General features: G+C 48.7%; 1 protein-coding gene across 2 annotated transcripts in view; it reads right to left on the reverse strand.

Moving 5' to 3' along the window:
• Positions 1-2,560: 2,560 nt before the first annotated feature.
• LOC140915541 (proton-coupled amino acid transporter 1-like) overlaps positions 2,561-27,138 on the reverse strand; it is a 49,027-nt gene continuing 24,449 nt past the window's right edge. For both annotated transcript variants that reach the window (XM_073355304.1, XM_073355303.1), the window contains 3 exons: positions 25,969-26,135; positions 19,381-19,550; positions 2,561-8,153 (listed from right to left, as the gene is read on the reverse strand). In XM_073355304.1, coding sequence (XP_073211405.1) covers positions 7,894-8,153; positions 19,381-19,550; positions 25,969-26,135 — 597 coding nt within the window. In that variant the 3' untranslated portion in view covers positions 2,561-7,893. The remainder of the gene's footprint in view (positions 8,154-19,380; positions 19,551-25,968; positions 26,136-27,138) is intronic.

Below are 27,138 nucleotides of genomic sequence, written 5' to 3' on the forward strand. Positions count from 1 at the left end.
TTCTTATGCTTAGAAGCCAAGCATCTTTCAAACGCAGAGACTCATTTCTTGAGAGTTGATTTTCCAAATGGCCCTGATAATGACATACAGCAGCAACATGAATTAGTATCATCATCATGATGAATTAATTATTCAGCAGTACCTGAAGCTAATTCAAGTTACAACCTTGTTGCTGTACTTTCCAAATGAGTAACTATCAGAGAGTACAGGTTGAATATCAGTTACTCGGTGAGTCATATCACTCTGTTGGGTGGATCGGGTACAACTATGCATCCAGGTGGCCATAGACAGACTCATATATACAGGAGGTGGATCTACAGACCTTTCCTGATTATATTGATACTTTCTGAAAACCCATAGCTCCATCTGCAGTTTAGAAAGAAAACACCCTGTCTGTACTGTAGAAAGGTTGATATGTCCCATACTTAGAGCCCTGCAAATCTGCGGATATCTGCTTTATGTGAGTAGACAGCGGATGAATGCGGAAAGGAGTTTTGCGTCCGCACAGGTCTCTTCTGTCACTGATGGGAAGAGCAAATTAATTTCAATTGATAAGTCACAACCATTGGAGCCACAAGCTTGACCTGCTAATTGACGATCAAACTTCTGCTTTGCACACAGGGACCAGCAGTAAAGATTCTGTAACAAGCATTTAGGCAGCAATTATGTTGATCATGCAGGAGGCTAATAGAACACAGCTGGCTTTCCTGCAATCCCTGTAGGAAAACATTTTGACCAACACTAGACAGCGAAAGGAACAAACCCAGGTCTTCCACACAGATGCAGAATTAAGGCATCATTTTAGTCACTGTTCTTACAAGGAGGTTACAAAGTGAGGTGATGGTCAGAACTTATTACAGTAGAAACAGAAAATGTAAAACTGAATACTAGTAAGTTGGGCCGTTTACTAGAGAGGAAAAATCATTTTATGGTGCAGGCACAAAAGGAGGAGCCAGGATGCTTAAGTCCTAGTGACAGCTCTGCTGCAACTTCCTACATGACCTTGAGCAAATCACTTACTTTCTCCCTGCCTCAGTTTTCCCACCCATAAAATGGGGATATATGAATTAACTGGCATGTTAGTTCATTGGTGTTTGGAAGGGGAAGTACTATACAAGTGCAAAATCAATTCACTGGGTGTACTGTGTAGCTTATCCTTCCAGCACAGACTGTTGAACCCTTTGCACTTCCCTCCTCTTTGGCTGAATGCTTGTCTACACTGGGAAGCGACATTGTGGAGTTATGGTAACAGTGTTAAACAGAACTTAGCATTCGGTGCTCACCACTCGCTGACACAACGTCAAATGATAGTCCTTGCTTGCAATTCCCCAGCATAACAAGTCCCTTGGAAGAAAATAAAAAGGAAGGTCATGCTTGCCATATAAGGGCAAACAGGCTGGGGTATTTTAATAAAGCATTTGTTTAGCATACTGCCCAGTAAAATTAGCAGTTTCTGTTGCTCCCATTTGCATCTCTTGGGTGCACCAAGCTGCACCTATTCAATAATCCACTCCCGACCATCTCCCATTGAGGGAGTATAATTTCTTGCAGATCAAGCCCTGTGAATTCTCCTATGCCGTAGAAGTCTACACGTTTCGATACAGTGCTTGGAACAGAGGGATTACAGAGTCTGCATGCCCGCTGCAGATGGGCTGGCTTCGCTCTCTCTCAAAAGCAACATATTAGAAAGTGCTAGGAGGGAAGGGAGGAGAGAGGTAGGAGTTGTAGGCATCAATTTTCAAAGCTCATGGCAATCAGGTGTCTGGGTCAATGAGAAATACATGGGAGCTGGACAGCTATTTCCCCTGGTGGCTTTGAAACCCCTTCTCCCACAATACAGATTTATAGTCATCATGACCTCTCCTTTCCTGGTCAGGGAAGAAGTAAGCAATTTGCACAAGTCTGGGATACTTTAGAACCAGTCAGACTTGTTCATTTTATGTTGCACCTGCAACCTCCATACCCTTATTCCCCTGCCAGCTGCCTTCTCTTTTGTTTTTCCCTTCCTGCGTCATCGTCATGACCCACGTGTCTAAAACCCAGGCCCACAAGGTTCCTGAGGGTCAACGCTCCACCCAACAGCTTAATAGCATCAGCTAAAAGACTCCACCCCTGGGCCCTGATTGGTGGAACACCAGAGGTCTTGATTGGCCTTCTCCCCCACCTACTTAAGTCAGAAGAAGGAACAGGAAGTCATCTGTACAATTGGGCTCCACCCTGATCACCAAGTGCTAACTGCTCCTGTCCCCTGATCCTTAACAGGCTTGATTCCTAATAACCGACTCTCAGTTCCTGACCTCAGCTCCTGGACCTGACAGGCATTTCATCATTTACATGCCTAGCCCTTTGGGGCCGGGACCCATGGCTTAAGGTAACTGATAAAGCACCTTGCACATTTTGGGTGCCAAACAATATTTAACAGCGTTAAATAATTAAGAATAGCCTACTTGTTACATATAAATGATCACAGCTGGTAACTATGGACATTTAACCCAAAAGGGTAAAATTTATCCAACATCTAAAAAATAAAGTTGAGTATAAAAATCGCATCATGGAAGCCTTTAATAAAATAAAAATAGACCTTATTTATTGAATAAAACAACAGAATACATGATCCGGGTACAACACCAAATACAAATCAGTTCTTTCACTGGGCAGATATACATACTGTGTGCTGGCAGTACACACACATGCTGGCACAAAAAAAATACATCGACAGATTAGATATATTTATACACACGCTTTTCCTGGTCACTGACCTGCTGACAACGTGGAAGTCAAATGGTAGGTCTCACGGATCATCCAGACCAATGCTGGCTGTGACTACCTTATGTCACATTACACTTCGCTCCGCAATTATTCAGTCATTCCATGGATAAGTGTAACCCCAGCTAAATGCACCCTGTTCCCCACCCCTTTATTTTCATTTAAATATAGCTGAAAGGCCCAACATTTAAGCTAGTCAAAAAATTTTGAATAATGTTGTCCTGATCATAGGAATCTACAAGCACCTCAAATGCGAGGACTTCAGCACTGATTACAGTCTAAATTCACAGTTACTTAAACTGCCATGCCAACCATTCATTCTAAACACCAGGGACCAAGTGTTGTTCTCATCAGGGGTAAATCCATTGACTATGAATGGAGTTACTCCTGTTACCCAGGAGTAGATCTAAAGTGGAATTTTGTCCTGGGTTTCTTTACCATTGCAGATGGGCATGTCATGCACTCTTTCCCTCTACTCTGCCATGAAATCCCCTTTTCATTCCCTTGATTGGAGATGTGGTACCACACCCGAGTTAGAGGGACAGCATGATATGCATGTAAAATGCAAACAGGGGCTCCAAAAGTAGATGTGGCCACTTCTGTAATATCCCTCTAAACATGATCATATGGCCAAGACAGTTAGTACAAACAAAACAATTTTCCCCCTCTTCTGAACCAGCAGCAAGCTGCTAATATTCAGAGAGCAAATAATCCCGTGTTATCCAAGTGCTCTGCAAAGTTATATTTAATCTATGTTGTGTTCTGTGCAAGAGTGCCCACTGAGCCAGCCCTCAGAGCTGTACAGTGCTGTATCAGCTCAGGGCTGACAGTAGAAACAGCTTTTAAATGGAGGTGGGGGAAGAGGACACGTACTGTTGGGGGCCATAACTTATAGTTTATGTCCCATTAGCAATAATTCTGACATTAGTATTTTACATGGAGCAAGGGAGGGGAGGTTGATGGAGTGCTGGGGTTAACTTGAACGGTCACTTCTACCTGGGGAATTGGAGAAGAGACACCCCTCCACGGTCAATCAGGACTGTGTAGAGGCCAAGAGCAGCATACGTGGATGGGTGGGAGTGGGAGGGGGAGCCACACACATTAGTGTTCCATTAGATGGAATAATCCTTACGCTGGCTGGCAAGGAGAGCCTGGCTGATAACAGGAGGTAGTGGCTATCAATTGCTGCCAACTTTCCATCACGCAGAAGACAAAGCCATGAAGCCAAGAGAAACTGTTCCGAGACTCCAGCATGCAATGATGCTGGGTAGAAAAAGGTGAGGCTCAGTGAGTTGCATGTCAGTAATGAAATCAGACACCAGAGTAAGTTCTATAGGAGTCAATATAAAATGATCTTTTACATTACACTCTTTCCATATGTAGTGTGCACGTCAAGCGCCGTTCCCCAGTGCAGTTCCCGGAAATAGGGGTCTGCTGATCCTGATCTCGTTCACACTGCTCTCAGCGCAATTACTTGCAATTTACACCAAAGCAAGAGACAGCAGGATCAGGTCCTTGGTCTTAAAGGGACACTCCAGCTAGATATCAACTGGCAACTCAAGAGCTTCACCTAAGTAAACAGTAACAAGCCCTCACTGGCGGCTGGGCTTGCTATGACCTTCAGCACGAAGGCTGCAGATGGAGCAGGTTTTGTTTTGCAGATGCAGCCACCCCAATGATGAGAGTGGCAGTAAAAATGTAAAGGAGCATAAGATATAGCTACCTGCAGCTAAAAAAAGCTACATCTCTGTACAACTGGCCTGAAAATCTTGCAGGAAGACACCAGGCCTGGGCACACTGGTGTAGATAACGTATGCAATGCTGAACTGATGCTGAACTGAATGCAATTTCTATACTATGACTGCATCGTGGGGAAAGAGGCTACTTACATACAATAGGAGGGACCTGAGTGAAGTTTATGTATTGAAGCTCATCTCCAGATAGCTTCTCATCCTGGCATTTTGTCTTCTCTCAAAAAAGGTCTAAAACCCCAAAGAACGGTAAGCCCCACTGTTTCCCAGAACCAAGAAGCCAGCACACCAAATTTGCCTACATTTCCCCAAGCTCAGTTCAAACCAGTCACAGTATTCCTTGCTGAAACCAGGGCTGGCTCTTGGCCCAGATGGAACTTGTTCCTAGAGTCTGTTGACTGCACTGGGGCTGCAGAGATAGCAGGGTATCTGCGGGGTGGGAGAGGGGATCTCTAAAGGAAAGGTGTGCCCCTGGAGAGGACACACTTTGAGGCTTTGAAGGAGAGGTACTAGAGAGTGGGAAAGAAGCTTGGCCCACGCCAGGGTCTGGAGAGATGCCGATATGCATTGTTTTGGTCAGGCTGTTTTCAAGGAAATATGAACTTAATGTTCTGCTAAGAGTTTGTTTGCTTCAGGAAACAACCTGCATAACAGGAGCTGATGAAGGAAGTGAATTCTCCATTTAATGAAAACATCTGTGTTAGGAATGTACATGGAGAGAGCAGCACAGACAATGTAGGTCCACAATTGCTTCCTGAACATCTCCCTGAGGGCTCCTGGAGACAGAAGCAGCTTTTGGGAAATGCAAAAGCACAATAACCCCATTTACCAGGGTACCTTTTAAAACCAACCCTTGGTATGGCCACAGCATAAATCGACACCTTCCAGTAAAGCCCTCAGGGTCAGGTATTCACGACCCAACCTCTTGGGTGGAGCAGGACCTGCCTGCCATGTTTTGGAATTGCCATTAAAAAAAGCCTGCCTGAAAATGCCATCCTGCCATTTCACATGTGCACAGACTCCACTTCCAGGCCTGTGTTAGGGCTGCAGAGACTTGCGGCTAGGCCCTGCTAGTTACTTAAGACAGCCACTTTGTGGCCAAGGGGAAATCAAACCCTGCTCCTGTTCTAATTAAATGAAATGCTCCAGCCATTGTATAGACTGATCTTTCCATTGCTACACTAGTCCAAGAGCTCAGAGGTTTTGGATGGTTTAGAGACAGTATCAACCCTCCCTTCAGACCATTCATATTCAGCACAGGGCTTTGGGAACAAACCTCTGCTGATCACCCGCTGCAAGTTTGGCTTCCAAGCTTTGATTTCAAGATGTATATACATTGGCCATACTTGCCCCACCGTAGCAAATAAATAAATTCAGCCCAAAGCCCTTTCAGATTGTGCTTACTTTTAGACACGAGATTAACAAACCATCCTGCTGGAGTGTTGGCAACGCCTTTAAAAAAAATCAATGTAAAAAACTAAATTACAAAAAACAATCACTACAAAGTAGTCCTGGATGTGTGCTGAAAGCGTATGCTGGGACGCTATTGGATTTCCAGCCGTCGCTTTACGAACACTCCCTTCATTAGCACTTTCATTCACACTTGAGTGATCCCCTCCTCTTACACTAACCAGAAGGAAGAGATTTTTAAGTCAAACTCTGTATCTATATCCATGGATTGCTTACTCTAGTCCTTTGGTCATTGACAAACTGTTGCAAGCCACAGGAATATGAGAGAGGGTGTCGTGTCAAGCCACGCCTCACCAAAGCATGACAATGACAAAGCTTTAAACAGCTTATCGCTGCCTAGAGATCCAGCGCAAAGTAAAGGGAAATCAATGAAAGAGAAACATGAAAGAGACAGCTCCCTTCCCTCACGAATCAAACCAAGTGGATAAAACAGATAACGCTTCTTCCTACCTAGCAAGTAGTGGGACCCCCAAAGGATAGATCCAGCAGGGGAAGAAAAGAGAAACGCAGGTTCTTTATAACAATTTGCCTTCGGTTCTCATCGGCATGATTCAGCATTTGTGCTATCAGTGATTTATAACAAACAGCGAGGTAGCACCACCCAGCAGGGGCATAGCTACGGTGGGTGTAAACACAAGACATCCCTTGTAGGCAGGGAGCGTTCCAGGGTGAGGTGGAGTGAGCTTAAAGAAGTACTGGCAAGGGGACATCCCTGTCCCATGCCCTTTTTTGAAAGAAAGGGGTAAAGGAAAGTGGGCTCCTAGTCCAAGAATAAAATAACTGCCTCAGCAAGGAAGTGAAGCTCCCAGACACCATCACAGGCTGCTCCGTGCGTACCTTGTTCCTAATGCTTTCGATAAACCCCACATAGTTTATACAGAGTCTACAAAGGAGGAAAAAAAAAAAAAGACAACTAAACTTAAGTCAGGGATTTAGCACAATCCCCCAACTCTTCTCTGAAACCCAAACACACACACAGACTTGCCTCATCCCATGCGACCTAGAATGGACGGAGCCTGAGATGGAGTGTGGCAGGGATCTAGGCTGAAAAAGGCCCAGACAGTTGGGTTTGTAATGTGGATTCCAATAAACAATGCCATCTAATACTTATGTGTTTGGCTCCTCAAGCTAGAGAGCGCTCTACCCACCGAGGCCCGCCTTACACACGGCGAGTGTCAAACCGGGCTGTGACTATCAGCCTGCCAGGTCAGTGCACGAAAGAGATTCTCTCTCATTGTGCAGTTTCCTGCTCCCTTTTCCCCTTGTTGCCACTGTAATTTTCCAGGTTCTACAGCTCTGAAGGATGAGGGCTCTAATGTGTCACTCACTGGCTGGAGTTGCTCTGTTGCCATGAATTAAAGTGCTGAAAAAAAAAAAAAGGGTTGGCACCAGAAAAGAGTCAGAGATTCTCTTTTTCTGGGCAGAGGGGAGTTTGGGAAGCGTAGAGGTACCCTGAGCTGTGAAGCAGTCATCTAGATCCCTGAAAGAGCCCAAGGATTTCTTCCCTCCCCTTGGTACTCTATAGTCTAGAAGCATGTCCACTTAAAACTGAAGTACCTTGGCACCTGTAGGTATGTCACCTTAATCTGCCAGAAGGATCCCGGTGGAGCAAAGGAAGGCACTCCATCCCAACCAGGGGCCGCAAGTCATCTCTGCAGGGCTCCCAGAGCCAAGCAATGAGACCCCCCCCCCCAAAGTGGGAACTGCAGACTAAGAGGAGAGGGAAAGGGAATGGGAATCGGGGTCCTGTCTTTTCCAGTTGTGCATTCACCCTCACTTCACCTGGACAAATACATTTAAAGAGAAGGAAGGGAGAGTCACTGCCTCGACCCTGATGAAAACCCAGTGAGCTGCCAAGAGGCTGTATGGCGCTGCTGGGGTGGAGTGAGGGAAGGAAAAGGGGTCACTAGACCAAGGCTCTGGTGGTGTTGGCAATGGGGGGTGTGGCCAGTGCCCAAAGGGACTCGTAGGTGCCCACCACAAACCCCGCCAAGCCCAGGATGCTGATCAGGAAGTCTTTGGCGACGGTGACGGGGTGGATGCCTTCGGCATAATAGGTGGTGATCTCCAGCAGGGGAGGGATGATGAGGGCGAGAGCACTGCTGCTCACAGAGCCCACCAGAGAGATGACGATGTCCAGGCGGGGGATCAGGATTGCCAGCAGGCCTGGGAGAGGGAGAGAGAAATACAGGGCTGTTAGTACTGGCATCTGGAGAGGGACCACTCTCCTCTGAGCAGGTGGGAACAGACAGGCCATCACAGCATAAGGTGAATAAGGCAGCAGGGGTCGGTGTATGGTCCCGTGGGTTAGATCTCTGCCTCTGCCCACCAACCAAATGAAGCTTTGCTGGAAGCCAGCAGCCTGGGTGTCTCTTCCCGCCTCCCTCCTCAAAGTCTGTTAAAGTGACAACACACATCTAGGGTACAGAACGACCCAATCCAGGCACAACTTCCCCCGCCCCCAAGGTGGGATTGTCTGTTGGATAGGGCACTCCGAAGCCCCGGGCTTTACTCCTGGCTCTGCCAATTGAGTCACTGTAACCTGGGCAAGTGAGATTCTCTCTGGAGATAGCACTTGTCTACCCATCTAAAGCGGAGAGAGCTACAGATGACAGGTGCTGGTGTCATTAACCAAAGCAAGCAGGAGCTTTTCAGGGGTTGGTCTTCCGGAACAGCCCCTTGGTGCTCGGTATTTAGAGGCCATTTGGAGCTCCACCTTGCCCCAGTTTGCACACAAGATTGGCTAGAGAGACTGTGACCAGATTGGGGGGGGGGGAGAGAAGAGGGGGAACAACTCCTCCAGGAGTGCACTAGGGTTCCACGGAGAGCCATCGTGCACAGGGATTCGGCACCATCGTTCCTGGACTCACATATCATTAAATGATGAGAAACGCATCAGAAATCCCCACAGTGGCAGCTTCACTCCAGGAATCAGTCAGGTTCACGGTCCCAAGAACTGTGGCTATTATCTTTTCCCAGAAGAAAACCGACACATGGTCATGCCTTCTCCCCTTCAGTCTGGGGAGCATGGGGTCCCCTCAGTGGCCACCAGACTGAGGTGTCTTGTTTGAGCAGGAGTCAGAAGGGCGTCGTGCTCCCAGCTGGCTAGGCCACAGAAAGGCCAGCAGCCCAAGGGGCGAGTGTCTCCTTGCAATGGGGAATACTGCTCTTCAGCAGAGGGTAGGTTCCTTCAGAGCAACAGGACATGTCAGACAGCAGCCCAGTACAAAGGAATAAGCCACAGATTCCCAAGCCGCATCCGCTGTCTCTGGACTCCCTGGACAAGGCTGGGCATACAGGGGCAAGTTATTTTTGAGTTTAAGCTTAGGCCCCCTCTACTGCCAACGTAACCCTCCCCACCTGCCATGGGTTCTGTTGCCTCTGAGGGAAGGTGGAGAGAAGATAGAGGCTGGATCATTAGTGCACAGGGCAGCTTGCAATGGAGGAGGGGAGCAGTGACCCAGCGCTCTCACCAGTCAAACATTTACACATTCAAGGCCGCCTGTGGAACAGAGGCTCACTGGTTAGGGTGAAGCAAGGGAGGGATGTGGAAAGCAGAAGGAGCAGCCCACTGGACAGGAGGAGTTCAGATCGCTATTTGGAAAATGCATTTTGAAGTGAGTCGTTAACGGCACCATGGCAATAGGACTGGGCTACTTGCAGAGCTTCAGTTTTATGAGGAGGAGGCTCATTTAACTTATTTCTATAGGGCCCACGGTTGTGGCAGTGAGACATCCACTTATAGACAGCAGGCGCATCCCCTGAGAACAAGAGCTAAAACCAGTTTGTTGCTAAAGACCCAGGCCTTTTGCATCATGCCCTGGAGGTCTGCTGGACTCTGGCTCCAACAGGCTACAGAGGGGAGTGAGAAAACCAGGCACACACAGGGCCTGACAGCCAGGGCCCCCAACCAATCTTAACAGCAGTGACAGAAAGCAGAGCTAGGCACTAACGGATAAACAAGCCTCGGGAAAATCTGGGCCTTTACAAGCCTGCCAAGGCCTTGGGCTGCATCTGGCGAGGGACAGGGAGCCAGCACACAAACCAGGTGGTATGTGCTTACCGCAGGTAAGCAGCTGCACCTGCTGCACAGGGACACCAAGACCTTTGTTATGCTGCACACAAACGGAGCTTTCCAGCTAATCCAGAGTCATGTCCCCTCCCACTGCCAAGTAAGGACCCAATTTTCAAAATCAGGGGGTTAAACTCAGATCTACATGCCCAATGTCAGGAACCCATGCTTCAGATTAGGACCAACACCAGCAGGGTTGGCTGCGTAACACGTGCTCAGATCTGTGGTTGTGCGGACCATAAGAGCAATAAAGAGGATTTTCGAGGGACACTGATCTCTTAGGGCAGAGGGAGGGTTAAATAGGCCTTCATAGCATTCCAGTTGCCAATAAGCACTGTGATAATTAGCAATGATCAAGGCAATATGCATCAAGAACATGATGCTTTAAAAAGTGAATTTGGACCATTAGAGGGGGAATTTTTACACTAGAACAAAACCTGAAAGAAAAAACGAGCATGTTCCTTGGCCAGGTGTTTTCTCTATTCGCCAACACGTGTGTCCAATATTGTGTTGAAACAGCAGCTCTCTCCTTAATCCCCCACCCAAATCACAGTCCTGAATTAGTGGAACCATTCTCTTGCTACTGAAGGTAACTGTGGTGTCACACATGGCATGGCAACTTCAACTCTTCCCACCTAAGGGCTTGGATGGTAGTTAGAAACATGCAGACTTTCGCCACACGTGTCCCATTTTCATGAGGAACCTCCCGACTTGATCAGCTAGCAGTGAAGGGCATTTACTACAGGATGCTTCTCCTGGCCATCTTCATACAACCATGAATGAGGGTCACAGCTCCGGCTCAGCCCTCACTTAGAAGATAGGAAACGTGTGTGCCAACAAGAGGGAGGAGAGGAGGGTGACTGCACAGAGCCTGAGGCAGAGAGGTGGGAACAACACAGAGCAGGAAATGACGTCAAAGGCAGCAGAGGAAGCTGGACTGCACTGCCTCGGACTTTACCACTTGGCCCGCTGAGTTGTTAAACACTGACCTCCCTGATAATGACCCGAAACGAGGACCCTGCTGCCGGGCCAAGGCCTTTCGGCCCAACTGAACTCTATCGGCAGTCCCAGCATTCCTGCACAATTCACATTCTTCACCCAGACAGTAACCGCCCAGAAAAAAACACCTAGCACCCTGCTCTACCCCAAAAAGGTGTAAATTAAAACAGAGGTCGGTGCCCATCTTCTGGCACCAGTGCCGAAGGGCCATCATCACAGCGAAGAAAGGAGCACATGACGGCAAGTCAGTCAGGGTGACAGCCAATAGACTCCACTTCCAGAAATGTGAACAACTTCCGAGACTCTGGTCTGACAAAAGGCCCTGCCAGCCATATGCTGTCATGAGACTCCTCACATCCATCTCCGCCTCTCCCCACTTTCCCAGTGTCTCAGGCCATTCCAGTGCTCCATCATAGCCACCAGAACATCTCTGCGTTTCATACCACGGTTTAAACCATTGACTCCGTGAGCTCCGAGCCCATAAATCCAAAACCCCTTGAACCACAAAGAGGAGGAAGGGGAAAAGTTGTATCCCGCTATGTCAGAATAGAGCAAAGAGATTTTTTTTGCTTACCTTCGGAAATGACACCAGCACAGATGAGCCTATCAATACATCTAGAGAGGTTTTTAGAGTTAAGAAATTCCTTAAAAAAAAACCACACAGATGGCCTAGGTTTTTTTTGTTTGACCCTACAAGTGCCCCCAAAACAGTGCCAGGTTCATTATTTTGAATTTATTCAGTTGTCGAGGAGAAGTTTTTCCAAGATGGCACACACCCCAACCCCAGGCCATTAATTTGGTGGGTGAAGCTCTTGATATGATTTGTAGAACTGGTTGAAAGTTTTTTGTTGAAGTCTTACCCAGCAACACATGGCTTTTTGATCAGGACAAAAATTGTGGAAAATTTGTTTTGGTGAAAATTTTGAAGACTGAAAACACTAGACTGACAACTGAAAAAAAAGTGGAGAATCTGGGATTCTCTGCCCCCGAGCTCCCCAATGTCCCCCTACTCTTCCAGTTGGGGTGAGATGAGAAAAAGACAACCTCAAATTTTGTTTCAAGCATTAGTTTTATTTAGTAAAAACCCACAAGATTCCATGGATAGTTTCAAATGAAAAAAATCTGTCTCCCCCCTCACACACCCCAGCTTCAACGCTTACAGAAAATACTAACCCTGGTTTGACTGCCCCTAATGATTTCCATTACTGAAGTTGTATATTGGGCCCTGGGTGTGACACATGCTCTGCTACACAGAAAGAGAGAGAGAGAAACTCCAAGCTAGTTGTGGGATGTTCTCTCAGCTGCCAGCCACATTAGCCTGGGTGTATGCTGCTTCACTCTTTGTAACCCTAAACAGAACGATGACCCTACAACACTGAAGAGAGATGGCCCAGTAGTTAGGGCACTAGACTGGGACACTAGAGAGCAGAGTACAATCCACTGCTCCGCCACAGATGTCCTGTGTGACCTTGGGTGAGTCACTTAGCTTTATAATGCCTCAGCTTCCCATCCGCAAAATGGTAATACCACCACTTACCTCCCTCACAGGACTGTTGTGAAGATTAGTGCATTAAAGACTGAGGCACTCCAGCACTACAGTAGTGGGGCCGGATAAGTACCACAGAGAGCAGTTCAATAAAATAAATCAATTTAAAAAAATTGTAAGAGCCAAAGCCCCAGACAGCTAACTTATTAAGAAAGGAAAAGACAAGGTGGGCAGCCCTCTTCATCGTCGGTGCTCAATGGCATTGTTAAGGCTTTTCAGTACACAAAACCTTAAGGACGAAGGCAACCGGATTCTGCACAACAAAAAAAAGATTCTCGGCAATGGAAGTAGGGCACTTCAAAGCATAATCACCACAGAGAAAAGGAAATTGGTTGATTGCTTTGAAAACAAGGCCTGTCAAAAAAAAAATACTGTCTGCTACACACTCGGGGGGGGAAGAATCCAACTCCTCGAGCCCAGGATATAGGAAAAAAACATTGCATTTTTGCACCCAGAGCTTATTTATTTTAATATGGGTCACCAGAAAACAGATCTCTTGTGCAACGGAACAAGAAATGTGCCTGGAAAGAAACGTGGCTCTGTTCAGCTTGCATCACAGCGCCCCCGACAACAAGGTCTTCAGTCCAGGGGTCATTCTGCCAACACAGCTCCAGTGTGAGGGCTAGGGGCAGCCAGGTAAGATGGCAACTCAACTCTATGACAGCCACTGGAGCCGCAGGTTCTGACACACCTAGTTCGGTGGCTACGCTGCCCCGTGACACTCAGACAGCGAAGTACACGGCCGCCGCTGCAAGCAACTTGCTTAGGTTAGCGCCTCTGACAGAGCTTTCTAATCACATCACAAGATCAGGGCCTTGAAACTAACAGCCATCTAATTCAACAGCACCGGCAAGCCTGGCTGGTTAGCTCAAGACTGGCCACGGTGGAACCTCAGGGAAGGGCTGAGGGGTTGCAGCAGAAATCTGTTCTCAATCGAGTTTTGCTGGAATTAAACACAATGTCACAACACAGGCAGCAACTCCTAAGTTAAGGCCAACTTGCCCTTCTGTGGCCCCGCTCTGCTTAGACAGCGCAGGACCTGCTGTAGCATAGGATTTTGCAGCTGTGTGCTGCGGTCAGTCTCCAAGTAAGGTTACAGCAGCGCGAGACCGACTGGATGCCGAGCTCATCCTACCCCTGTCCGCTGTAAAGGTGACCTGAGAAAACAAATCCGATGTGTGCTCCTGGCTGTCTTTGGAGCATATGCGAAAGGGGCGGGGAAGTAGTCTCAGGGTTTGTCTACCCCATACGGCATTGAGCTCTTGTGGCACTTAGTGAAGATGCTATTTATGCAGATAGGAGAGCTTCTCCCATCGGGGTAGGAACTCCACCTCCCCGAGAGGCAGTAGCTATGGTGACAGGAGAAGCCCTCCCATCGATATAGTGCTGTCTACACCAGGAGTTCAGCCGGTATAAGTGCATCAGCGGGGGGGGGGGGGGGGGATTTTCCACACCCCTGAGCAATGCAGTTATGCCAACATACGTCTGTAGTGTAGCCCAGGGCTTGGTGTCAAGTCTGGTCTTCCCTGTTCTGCTGCAAGTCTCCCTGGAAAGCCCAGGAGCACCGGAGCTGACAATTGTCTCAGACTGATCAGAGGCACAGAGGACTATGGCTCTTATGGTTTGGAGCAAGTAATCACAACTCACTCCACCGGCTGGAAAAAGCAGCGTAGGCACCAGGGTTCTGGCACATTACAGTGCTTTCCTCAATGAGGCGTTTTGCATGCCAGGTAGCAGGAGCCAGCCCGCTAGGAGGCATGCAGTACCTAGCAAAGGAGGCCACCCGTTCACGGATTAAGAAGCAACGAGGATAGGAGAGAGGATCACAATCAAGCCAGCAAGCAGCTCACCCTTTGAGTGCTGGAGTGAGATTCCTGCTACAACCTGTTCATAATGCAGCATCCTCTAACGCCAACAGGGGGCACCTTTGAGCAATTTATGGCCTTGTAGCATTCTGTGTAACTTTTCCTATATTACTACCCCAGCTCTGTCTGCCTGGAGTCCTGCGCTTTGCTCTAGACAGACATCTGGGCACTGAACTTTCGTGTCTAAAGCTAGTAAATTAGCCTCTGTAAGCAGGTTGCTGCTTGCACAAGACAGCCACAGATGATTGGACGTTATTCCTCTGATCACAGGATCAAGATGCTCATTTGAGTAGCACAAGGGGCAACCTGCAGACATGGAATGGCATTTCAAATGGAAAGGATTCAGTGTAATAACTCTGCCAGAATCACTGTCCCCCTCCCCATTCTTCTCTCCAGTAGCAACAATAGCTGAGAGAAGGGGCCGTAGTGCAAGAAAAGCTCTTCGTGAAGAGCTCTCGGGCATTGAAAGATCTCAACAGCTGGACTGAGGGCACTTTTGCAACTGTTTCTTCTATCACCTCCAGATCTTCCTTTACAAGAGCTACTGGCCGTCCATGAGGACCATGTTAGAATTTGCCTCAATCTAAGGAATTGTGTACGTGGGCAATTTGTTGTCACAACACCTGCTGGATTCAAAATCCTGACTCAGGTAACTAATTCAACGGGGTTTGATAGTCTCACTGCAGTCTTCCATGGGCCTTTTTGTCCCTATCCCAACACCGCGGTTTGCCACAGTTCAGCTGGACTGAGAGCTGTGGGCTTAATGGAGAACAGACCCGCACAGTCTTGCTGCCATCATCAGCTTCTCATTTATGCATACTAAAGCCACAAAGCAAGAAAGGCCTACAATTGTGCCAAGGAAAAAGGGAGAAATCTTGGTTTTCCCACTTTTGATGGTTTTGCACCCAAATATTATTGGCAGGGGGTAAACAGAGAACCTTAAAAGCCTGGATATTTTACATTGGGGGGGAAAACCACATGGCTGTAGATCTTAAAAACTGAAGTGTTCTGACAATACTGGGGCCCAACTCTGCCCTCAGTTACAGGGTGTAGCTCCCACTGAAGTCAACAGGAACTGTAGCCACATAACTGATGGCAGATGCAGCCTCTCAGAATGTACACAGTCCTTTTCACCTCAAGGTGAACCACCTTGTCAGGAAGGCTGGTTAGCATCAAAGTCAAGATTAGAACTCAGGTCTTTGGCTCCCAGGCCTCAAAAGCAGGCTCAGAAGTGGCCCAAACACTACACCGGACAGAGTGATGGTACTGAGATACTGGCTGCTACACGGAAGCAGATATTTCACTGCCACTGAGCTGCTTCCAGGAACAGCCGGCCATCAGGCCACGGCAAGGGAGTGAAGGAAGCCTGGATCACTTACAAAGCTCCATGGAAAGAGGCTTCACCTCTTGATAAAAGCTCCGCATTCCAATGCTGCAGTTTAAAGAGGGGGCTGCCCTGCTCCACTGCTTAACTCAAGTATGGCACTTGCTCAGGTCTGGCTCAAGTTAAGGGTGTGAGCGAGATGGAAGGGAGGGATGCTGAGGAATAACAGGAGCCAGACACTTTTGCACCTCATTTTCCTCTTTCTCATCTCTCCTTCCCCCAGTCAAAATATTCCCCACCCATCTCCTGGCTCCAAAGGGCACAACCCTACAGAGACAACTCGCAGGGCAAGCAGAGTAACGGGCTGCAAAATGTGCTATCGTGTGTCCCCTACGACTCCTTTAATTGTGGTGGTTCAAAGTAAACACAATTAAAACCCCACTGAAAACAAGCAGCAAAAGTAAATCACCGGCTGCAGTCCCTCAGCCTCAGGGGACAACCATTGAGCTTTCCACAGATATTAATTCAAAGGGCTTTTAACGGTGTAGGTTTAGAAGTGCTAAGCTAAAACAAATCCAAACTGCATCCTCTCTTGGGCCACCGAAGCTCTGACAGAGGCTTAGTCCAAGGTCATGAGATCATTCCAATGAATATTCATGCCAACCACTTAATGGCTTTTATCCTCTGAGAGCCCGTGATCTCACTCCCCTCTGAGTGAACTCACACTCACTCCCCTCTGAGTGCACAAACCCAGCAGGGATATGCGTGACAAAGGAATCCATGCCTGTCCCCTTAGCACATCTGGGACTATTTTTAATCCACCATCTGTGGGCTCGCTGCAGTCACACACGGATGGCTACCAAAACCCATCTCCTTTAACCCTTTGTTCTTTCCCAGCCTCTTGATGTATCCGCTCGGGGAGTCCATTTCTAGTAGTAGATACTACTGTTAGTACAAACTCTGGATGCAGGAAAATTGAAGTTGTGGTTTATTTGTAGTACTTACTGGCCATGAGTTGTTTGGAAAGGGGGTGGCACTGATGGGTTCCCCCTGCATCCATCCTCCTTGGCATCAGAGAAAGGCTCTGGCGTCAGCCATGCATAGGGACCATCTACACAGCAATTCTCACTGATTCAGTAACTCCGTTTGATCCTATCAACACAGGCCCCACACAAACCCAACCTGGTGAGAATTTCTTGGTGCCCAGGTTCTTCGTCTGTTGCTCACCACTGTGGTATCTAAGAGGACAGCACTGGAACAGTCTTATTAGCAGCATAGCCCCTGCACCCCCAGCATGGAAGGCTATTTGGCGGCTTCCAGTCTTTCGGAGAAGACCTGCATACAGAAGCATGACCTGCTTCATCCTCTGGCGTGATCCAAGCTCAGCAAAATCTGTGGCAGAGCGCTCCTTAGGCAAAGGCCCTCCACCAAGAGCTCCCCAGTCCACAACTGGCTCTAGGTCCCGTCAGCCTCTGAATCTGTGTTGCCTTGCACAGAGAGGTAGCCCAGAGGTAACTGGCATACCGAAAGCTTTGATGAGGGCCAGGATGTTGAAGATGCTGGATTGGACGGGGAGCAGCAATACAACAAGCTTTTGATTGGTCTGGCCTAGCCTAGGAGACCGGCAGTAGCCAGTTGTCCCTTGCAGCCTTCTAAGTCAGTGTCTGGCGACGTGCGTTGCAGTGACTCGAGAAAGGTGATACAGCAGATTACAATGGTTAGGTCGGCATTGAGGGGAAGGAGCGCAGTCTTCCCACTAGCCAGAGATGGAATGAGGCATCTCTGGCTGCAGTGAACTGAATATCCAGGGACAGCAATAAGCCCAGACTCCAAATCTTTACCTACTCACGATGCTCCCTACAGAGGATGCAATCATCTCAACCAATTCCTTGGTACACAGGTTTCAGAGTAACAGCCGTGTTAGTCTGTATTTGCAAAAAGAACAGGAGGACATGTGGCACCTTAGAGATGAACCAATTTATTTGAGCTTAAGCTTTCGTGAGCTACAGCTCACTTCATCGGATGCACAGTATGCATCCAATGAAGTGAGCTGTAGCTCACAAAAGCTTATGCTCAATTGGTTAGTCTCTAAGGTGCCACAAGTCCTCCTTTTCTTTTTGGTATACAGGTCGTCTGCATTGCTTCCAGGCAAGACCAACGCTAAACACCTGCTGCTACAGCCACTCTATCAGCCTTCAAAGTTCTTCGAGGTTAGGGCTTCCCTTTGGGCTATTCAGCTTCCATGGAGTAGACTTATTTGAGCCTCTCGCCCTGCTCAGAAGATTGTTCTGTTTCATTTTGCCAGTTCTCCATTCATATACTGTGATTCGGGCATGTGCGCTCTCAGCAGTTGGGACAAAGAACAGAGAGCAGGAACAGATTAAGTTACCCTTTCACGGTAGGAGTGACCCATCCACTCTAGAGTAAGGGTGAGTTCCCCCAGCAGAGGAAGCATTGGGGTCAGATTGGGGAAGCCCATATTGCTACTGGCTACGCTGCACCTGTTCTATAGATAACCATGATTTCAGCCTCCTGGCCTACTACATTAGAACTTCTTTCCAAGAACTACCCTCTTGGCAGGGGAAGATGGGCAATTTCAGATTTTCTGTGTCCATCCGGCACAGCAGCCCTGGGATGTGCAGTTGGCAGGAGGCCCAATGCTCACGCCAGAGTTTGATTATAAACCATCTATGTATTGTCTCCAGTTGTTTACCTTCCGCTTTCCTGCATGCGGCACTTAAGTGCGGGCTTTTAAGAGAGCTCCCGTGGCGGGAACAAGGGAGATGGAGATTCTCTGTGACAACTGAAGAGATTTGCTTTCAAAACAGAGTCCACAGAATGCAAAAGACAAAGGCCTGGTAAAGTAGGTCAGTTATATATGAAAGCGTGGTTGGCCGATTTAACATGCTCCCCCTCCCTGTCTTGCCTCCTCCCATCCAGCTACTGTATTAGCCAGCAACTTCTGAGTCACTGGAGGAAGTTGCCTGTTTGTGAGCTGCTCACAAGCCTTAAAGCAAGGAAGAGCAGCCAGAAACCGTCTGCAGAGTGTGTAACTGTCCAATACAAACATACATGAGCCCTACGCAAGTGGACAGGGAAGGCACCACACTGCGTACTCAGTGCACCGGGAGGTTTGCCCCATGCTTTGCATTCTGAAAGGGATTTCCTCGCCCAACAGCCGGCACTTTGGGAAGGAGTCCCTGATACGTGACCTAACACAGGCAAGCGTTGTGCATGGTTCCTATGTGCTGCTCCAACACACAGACCACCTGCAGCACCTACTCTGGGTGCATGCAGAGCCAAGCATGACCGCCTCCGAGTACAGCCAGGGAAGGGATAAATGCTGGGCAAGTCCTAACCAGCAATACGTCCGATCCCAGTACCCGGGCTCTCCTCGGCAGGGTCTAACGATTGTGCCAAAGGGCGTCAGACTGCATGGAGGTTTCGTAATGCAAATGAGTGACCGCTAAGCACCGGGGGAGATTCCGGGATACGCTGCCAACACTTTCACAAGGGTTCCCACACCGCTGGGCCCCCATCCCCCCCCGAGAAGGCGAGCAAACCGAACGGGTTTGGCTCCTACTCACATGTCACGCAGACGAGGCACGTCCTGAGGAGCAGGTTGACCCACAGCGCCCAGCGCTCTGGCACCTGGGAAACAGCCCCGGGCACAATGATTTCAGCCGGGACATAGAACTGCAGCGCGTAGGTGAAGAAGATCCCAATGGAGTAGAGCAGCTTGACAGATTGGTACAGCCTGCAAAGGGAACAGGGAGAAATCCAGTCATCTCCACTCACATCCCAGCTCCCTCAGAGGCAGAGTTAATCAAAACAAAATAAAAATAGCTATGTGACAAGAGCGAATTTAGAAGGGAAAGAGAGCTGTCTTAATCCCCATGTCTGTGAAGCCTGGCCCGGGATCCCTAGTTAAGGGGTAAGCGAGCATCCCCCTCCCAAGACAGGGCAGCACAAGCCCTAAGCCCACAGCTGAAAGGCACTTGCTCTGACCAGGTGACTGTATCCACAAGGAGAGAGATCTCAGTGTGGGTGGGTGCCCTAGGAGTCGAACGGACCGGAGTTATCGACGATGAGTGCTTCGAGCGCTCTGACCCCGCCCCGACCGTCGTGAAGGTATGAAGGGCCAGACTGACACAGGTGCTTAAAGACGCAGCTGGGTGCCTGGGGGAATTTACAGAACTGCCTAAGGGAAGTGCCTGCCATTGAAAACAATGGGAATTAGGCGCCTAAGCTACTTTGGATGTTTGGAAAATCCCACTAGATGCCTCGCTGCGTCTCTGGGCACTAAATACCTCTGGCTTCCGTGGAAGCTCCTCAGACCATACATTCAGCCCCTGGCTTAAAGCAGGTTGCTGCTAGCCAGTTCCAGGGCTTTGCTGCTTGCATATGGGTCTTCTCCCACCTCTCAGAAAATGGGACATTTCATTCCCTAGTCAGGGTGGATCGCAGGGGCCAGGGATTTGAACTTGTGAGCACGTGCACACACAGCATGACACCGTCCACCAAGCTCCTGCCAACTGGAGTCCGAAGGCCTTTGCTCAGCTGCTGAACGGGCACTGTCCCAGCAGCACAAGCTCCCTGACCGCCTTCCCCAGCCGGAACTGCAGGGGCCACCTTTAAGGAATGCAGGGAGGCTAATCCCTATGAGGGCACTACCCACTGGGGCGCCTGACCACCCATCCACCCGGAAATGGACAGAGACCACAGGTCGCCTCACTGAGGAGCCAGCTGATCAGACTTCAGTAGCCACCAGCAACCCACGCTGGCTGTCAGCCAGTGAGCTAGAATTACAGAAGTTGTCTCTTATTACTTGCTCCCTGAGCTCTCTCTCTCATCCCTACCTTTGCTAGCAAAATTTGGGTTCTTCGCAGGAGGAAGAAAAAGCTACATTTCGCCTTGCTCTGCAGCGAGCCCGATTCTACTCTGTGCCTTAAAATAAAAAGATCAAGGCTACCTTCAAAGTGGTTTATCAGCTTTCAACATGAATATTTCACAGTTTTCGATTTCTGCCCCCCTCCGCCCCCCAGCCAAGGGGAACTACCAGGATTAGCACAGGCTTCGGAAGTTAAAAGCAATGCAGACGTCACCACCGCCTGCACTTTAACCTGCTCGATAAAAAAAAAAAAAAAAAAACACACACCAGACTATTTTTGGAGCTCGACACAGAGGGTTTGGGGGAAGGGACTGTTAAAATAGCAATGCTGGGCAGGTTGTGTGTCCTGGTAGAGCCCCTTGCTAAGTCCTCAAGTCAGCAGGGGGCTCGCTAGGTATTCATTCTACAGTGACAGACACCAGCAATCCAAAGGGAAGGAGTTTGTCTTCTCTGTGTGAGAATGACCCCAATCTGGGACCAAGGATGGCTAGAGGATACCAATTGCTGTGCAATGTCAAGGGATCCCTGGGCAAGAGAACCGGCCTTTTAGAAAAAGAGTGTTGTATAACCTGGGCCAACCAGCTGACTAGATCCCAGCATTGCATGGGCCAATCTCGATCAGGCTTCCAGTTGGTGTACATGTGTGCACGCCTGTCTGGAGAAATAAGAACAGAACAGGGGAGCAGAGCTAGACAGAACTTGTGTGGCACGGGGGAAGACAAGTGGAAGCTGGGGATGCAAAAGCTCCAGCCAAGGAAGGAGGGGCTAGCCACCTTTTTACAATCCTTTAGTGCTGCTTCTCTGCTCCACACCGAACCTGATGGGGGTTGTGGTGAAAGGACATTCCTGCTTTGGTTTGGGAAGATCAACTCAATGGTGGCAGTGCCGGGAGAAAAGCTACACACTGCCTGAAGCAGTGATGGGGACAGGTGAGGTACAAAGTGCAAGCTATAGACAGGAGCTATTTGCTGTGCATATTGGAACAGATCTCCTTTAGATTATTCCTATGTCAATATGCCTGGAATATCTTTTATAAATTCTCTAGTCACTTTACGCAGTCTTCTTAAGATAGCAAGTAACTCAAGAATTCAGACTACATTGCCCACTGTGGCTTTACAGGACATACTAGCAACTGAAAACGCCCACACTTATCAAGGCAGGCTAATGTACAAAAAGCTACAGGCAAAATTTTCATGTTGGCGAGAGACTAATTTAAGGGTGTAAATACCCTGACGCCTGTTGTGCAAGTTGGGGTTTGGGGCATAAGCTACATCCAGGTATGGGGGTGAGTTTCTGAACATCTGACCATAAGTCACCTGTTCCTGTGTTTGGTTGGTTATATTCCTACTGTGTCACACTAAGTGACCACCAAAGATGGGAAAAGGCTACACAGAACTAGCTCCTAAAGCAAGAAGTTTGTATGAATGTAATGCACGTCTTCAAAGATCCAGAGCAGGGCTGGCCCAGGAGTCTCTGCAGGTCACAAGGAGTCAGCAACTTCGCCCCCTGCTCCCCTAGGTGGGGGCAAAGCACAATGTCACTTAAGAGTTTGGAAAAAGCCATTGATGTTTTAGAAAGTGGATGATGCTGCACAGAGGAAGGATGGTCTTGTGGTTAAGGCACTGCAGAGAGCTGGGTTAAATTCTTAGCTCTGTCAGATTCCTTGTGTGACTTTGGGCAAGCTACTTTGTTCCTCTGCCCTTCAGTTCACCATCTGTAAAAATGGGGATAGTAATATTCCACTCTCCTACCCTGTGTCTTGCCTGTTTAGACTGTAAACTCAGACAGTTAGTTCTGGCTGTGTTCTCTATTTATATGGCCATTAAAGGTCAATATCGGGGAAGTCCAATGATTCAGGATGTACGAGTTTTACTGTAACCTTTATCACGCAAGGGTAAGGAATGGCAAGTCGGGTCACATGACAAGTCAAGACACTTTCCACTAGAGGGAAAGGGTAGGGCTAGCAGGGAACAAGCCAAGATTAAGCACTGCTATCTGGTTCATAAGCCACCTTGGGACACGCAGGGTTCCAGGCCAATGAAGGCAAAGAAACTGCACACTTTTAAACTTTGAATAGTTTCCCAGACCTCTCTTGCCAATAGCACCCTGGCTCATCCTCTTTGGCAAACATTTTCTCTCCATCAGCCACCAAACATCCTGAAGACCTCAGCCTCGAGAGACTGGGCATAGCTATTCCACTACAAGTCAGTGCACAAGAGCAGTGTCACAGTTTCTGTACGAGGCACACCCATTCTCGCACATGGCCAGTGAGTGGAAAGATGGCAAAGGGGCAGCCACAGAGCCAGACAGAGGGCTTTCCTCATGGGCTGGTGTTCACATGGTTTCCCCTTTCACCAGGCAAGGAGAAGAGACCCAGCTTCAATTCCCTGATCCACCAGACTCCCTGTGATCCATTAGGCAAGCCTGTGCCTCAGTTTCCCTTCCGTGCAATGTGGATAACAGCCACGCCCTACATCCCTGGGGAGTTGTGAGGTACTCAGATACCATGGTAATAGGGGGACGCAGAAGTACTAAGACAGGAGAAATGTCATCCATTGTTCTCCAGGGCTACACTGTATTTCACAGAGCCACATGCTTCCTACAGACAGGCTAGTCAGACTCCGCGTAGCTCACAGATTTCTAAAGCATTCTTCCATCAGAGAGACTCGGCAGCACCCGAGACTCAACATGTCTCTTACGTAGAGAAACACAGCTAGCGCTGGGAGCAGGACACGTAGCCAGTCTGTGCCCCCAGTCCAACATGCTTTTTTTTTTTTTTTTTTTTTTAATTAAAGAAAACCAAAGGGCAGTGAATAGCTTGTCCAGCTGGAGTTACCAAAGAGGACAAGAGCAAGCGAAATATTCTGACACATTGGACAATGACCAGGGCGCCCAGGATAAGAGGCGAGACAGATGCCGTGGATTCTCCAAGCTCCTGGACACCCAGTGGCTCGGCTGGGTCTCCCCTGGGTGGGGATGTGCCATCTTTCCAAGCCATCCTAGGGTACTGGTTCAACACCAGCTTGGTCAAGGGCTAGTTAGTGACCCAATATCCCTTCCAAGAAGACCCATGTCTGAAACTTACTCAAAGTGTTTGAGGAGAGAGAGGAGGCAAATCAGATTCTTGTCTGTTACTTCTGTCCATTGCTCGAAGTGCTGTACACGAGCAGAGCACACCCGTTCCAATCAGAGGCCTTCCCGTGAACTGTTATAAAGCACGGCAGCCCGCCGGGGAGGGAGGGACTCATGATTTGTCCCATTCTGAGAAGCTCGTGGCTTTCCAAACACCTAAACCGGGGCAGGCTGGAGAAACAGAGCACACTGGGCAAGTCCTTACATCTAAGCATCTTACTGTATCAACGACACGCCTCCCCCTGTCAAAGCATATGGTTTTCCACCATTTCTTGTCGTGATGCCAGGGGAGACGGGGAAGGAGGAACAGAGCTGAGCTGACACAAGGAGCGGAGAGATGTTCCACTTTTAGAGACCAGAAGTTGGAGTCACTCTGCATCCTAGTAAAAGGCCAGGAAGCGGGGGCCCACTTAAATCCTCCCCTACAACCACCTTCCTGAGTGGCGGAGGTGGAAATCAACGTCAGGAAGTTGAGACAAAAAGAGAGTTACACAACATGCCTTCTCCTGGACTTAGGCTGGCAAATGTTAAACCTCAAACAAACAGTTTCAAAAGCCTTACATCTGTGTGCCTCATTGAATCGATCATCACAGCCTTCACGTTCCAAACAAGCTGCAAAATACAGCCCCTAGGTGCTAGCGGACAGCACTGGGCTTTTAGTTAGTTCCTGCTGTCCTGCCTGCCCGCTACCTTAGTTCCTCAGAGTCCTTTGAAACCTGCCTCTTGCCACAACAGAGAAGGCAGCTCTGTAGCTGGAGGGTTTCAATTGGAGCAGCTGCTAGCACCTTTGTCTGGGCCCCCTGGGGGCCGAGCAATTTTGTTTTTAATCTTCTCTATGACAAGGCTAGGGTGTGAAACACTGGGACGGGGTGGGCGGCGTAATAGGTGCCTATATAAGACAAAGCCCCTAATATCGTGACCTCTGGTCACCCTAAACAAGGCACTCCCCAACATCAGCCTATTAGTCAGTTTTTATTTAGATGAAATTCCTATTTGGTAAAGCGGAAGGCAGCGCCAGGCAGCACAGGCTGCCGATTGACACCTGTCAGTTAGAATGCCACAAACAAACCATTCCTGTAAGCACCCTGCTTGAATTGTAGCTATGTGTTGCCCTATGCTATGAAGTGTGTGTTGGGCTGAAACGCACCTGGCACTTCTCATCCTCAAACCCCATTACTTCTCACGGCCATATCACCCAAACTTCAAAGACAGGGAAACTACGGCAGCAAAATTAAGTGATTTACCCAACGTCAAAAGAGAGCCCTGTTTACAATCTGACTCCCACTCACACCTTTCCCAGTAACCTACAGGTCAGTCACCCTGCAGACACTGAATAACTCTCCTTGGCTCCCTAATGAAGGAGAAGTTATATATATAACTCTGGGGCAGTCTGGTCCAAAGGGGTGGAGATAGATATCTATCTTTGCAGCAGGATTGGAGACAGGTAGACACCCTCCTCCGTATTGTGTGTGATGAATCAGAAACCCCAGCAAGGTTTCCACTTACAAAGGAAGACTCACAGCAGAGAGGTACAGTATCTCAAGGAAAAGGGCAGAAGTAGCACTGAACCAGTACCAGACGTGACCCCGGAGGGAAAAGCTCTGCAATCTAAGCACCTGCTCTGGAGCTACATGTTCAAGTGTGGTCAAGCTACACTCATCCCCTCAGCAGCCCTGCACTGAGAAGAGCTATTGCACCCACCAATTTCCTTTCTGCATCATGTGAAATGCAAGCGCCCCACACAGAGAATGTAAGAACGGGCCATACTGGCTCAGACCAGTGGTCCATCTAGCCAAGTATCCAGCCTTCCAAGTAGCTGGTGCTACAGAGGCAATGAACAGAAAAGGGCAATTGATTGAGTGATCCAGAACATTGTACAGCGCCAGCTCCTGGCAGTTAGAAGTTTAGGGAGACACAGAACATAGGACTGCATCCCTGGCCATCTTAGCTAATAGCCATTGATGGATCTATCCTCCATGAACTCATCTCATTCTTTTGCTATATTTTGGCAATGAGTTCCACAGGCTTTCTGTGCGCTGTGGGAAGTAGTACTTCCTCATGTTAGTTTTAAACTGCTGCCTATTCGTGTCACCTGGTGACCCCCAGTTCTTGTGTTACGGGAAGTGGTAAATAGCATTGACCAGAGACTCACCAGCAGTCAGGCAGGTTGAGAGTAATGCTGGCCTGGATGTTGGCTCCAAATCGCAGGTATCCCAAGGTCCCCAGGCTGATGTACAAGACAGTGACTATGGCCATTCCCACATACAGAATCACTGGGAAGTGCCGGGGATTCTTCATTTTATTTTCCAGGGGGAGCACCTAGGAGGAAAAGGAGAAGGAAAACCAAACTGAATTCGTTTCCCTACCCGTCACCTCCATGGGTTTGGAGTCTAGCACGCCACCTCTAAGCCAGCATCTTCCTGGATGTGGCTCGCTCAAGAAGACTCTTTGGGTCTGTGCCCCATAGTCAGAGGAGACCCTAAGCAGCAGTGAGTAGCAGCCATGGCACACAGCTGACTGTTGCTGTTTAGCCATTTGCCAGCAGTGCAGCAGCTGAACAGGACGAGATGCTCCCTGGATCATGGGTAACCTCCCCAACCCATGCCATGCTGCAACAAGACCCAAGGAAAAGGAGCAGGGAATCATGTGACTGCGGACACTACCCAAGTCGCTCCACTGTAGAGGAGTTAAGGAGGTGGGACGGTAACAGTAGGGTGAATGCAGGTCCGGGGGTGGATTACACCGTTTAAGACTCTGGTATGAGGTAGCCAGGCTCCTAGGAATCATGTGGTCAAATCCTAATGGGGTCAGCTCATCCCTTCAACCTTTCAAAAGAAGAGGAGAGTGCTACACAATGTACCGTAGCACCGAAAGTCCTGCCGCTATTTCCTCTGTGCGGTTAGACGCCCCTGCCCTTAAATCCTGCTCTTGGGCAAGATTTCCCCTGTTGCGTGCTGCACCAGCTGCTCACCACACTCCACTCCAGAGGGGGGGCATTATCACCATCTCCCTGTCCAACCCAGTCTCCCTGCACTGCTGGCTTTCAGAGAACTACTGGGGGAGGGGAGGGGAGGGGAGGGGAGGGGAGAAAATACTATGCATGGGTGGGACTAGTCTATACTGGGATGATAAAGTTATATTTTAGTTTGTCCTACATCTAGCACTGCTAACTGGCTTCACTACCTCTGTGCATCCTGAAGGTTTCCATTCCCCCCCTTCACAATAAACTGTTTCAAAAGACCCCCTTCTCCCCTTAATAGAGAAAAGAATCGCTCCCTCCCATTCTTCCTCATTCCTTAAGACTAACTGGCTTTACCATGTC

Source organism: Lepidochelys kempii, chromosome 8 (assembly GCF_965140265.1).
Source record: "Lepidochelys kempii isolate rLepKem1 chromosome 8, rLepKem1.hap2, whole genome shotgun sequence".
In the NCBI taxonomy this organism is placed as follows: domain Eukaryota; kingdom Metazoa; phylum Chordata; order Testudines; family Cheloniidae; genus Lepidochelys; species Lepidochelys kempii.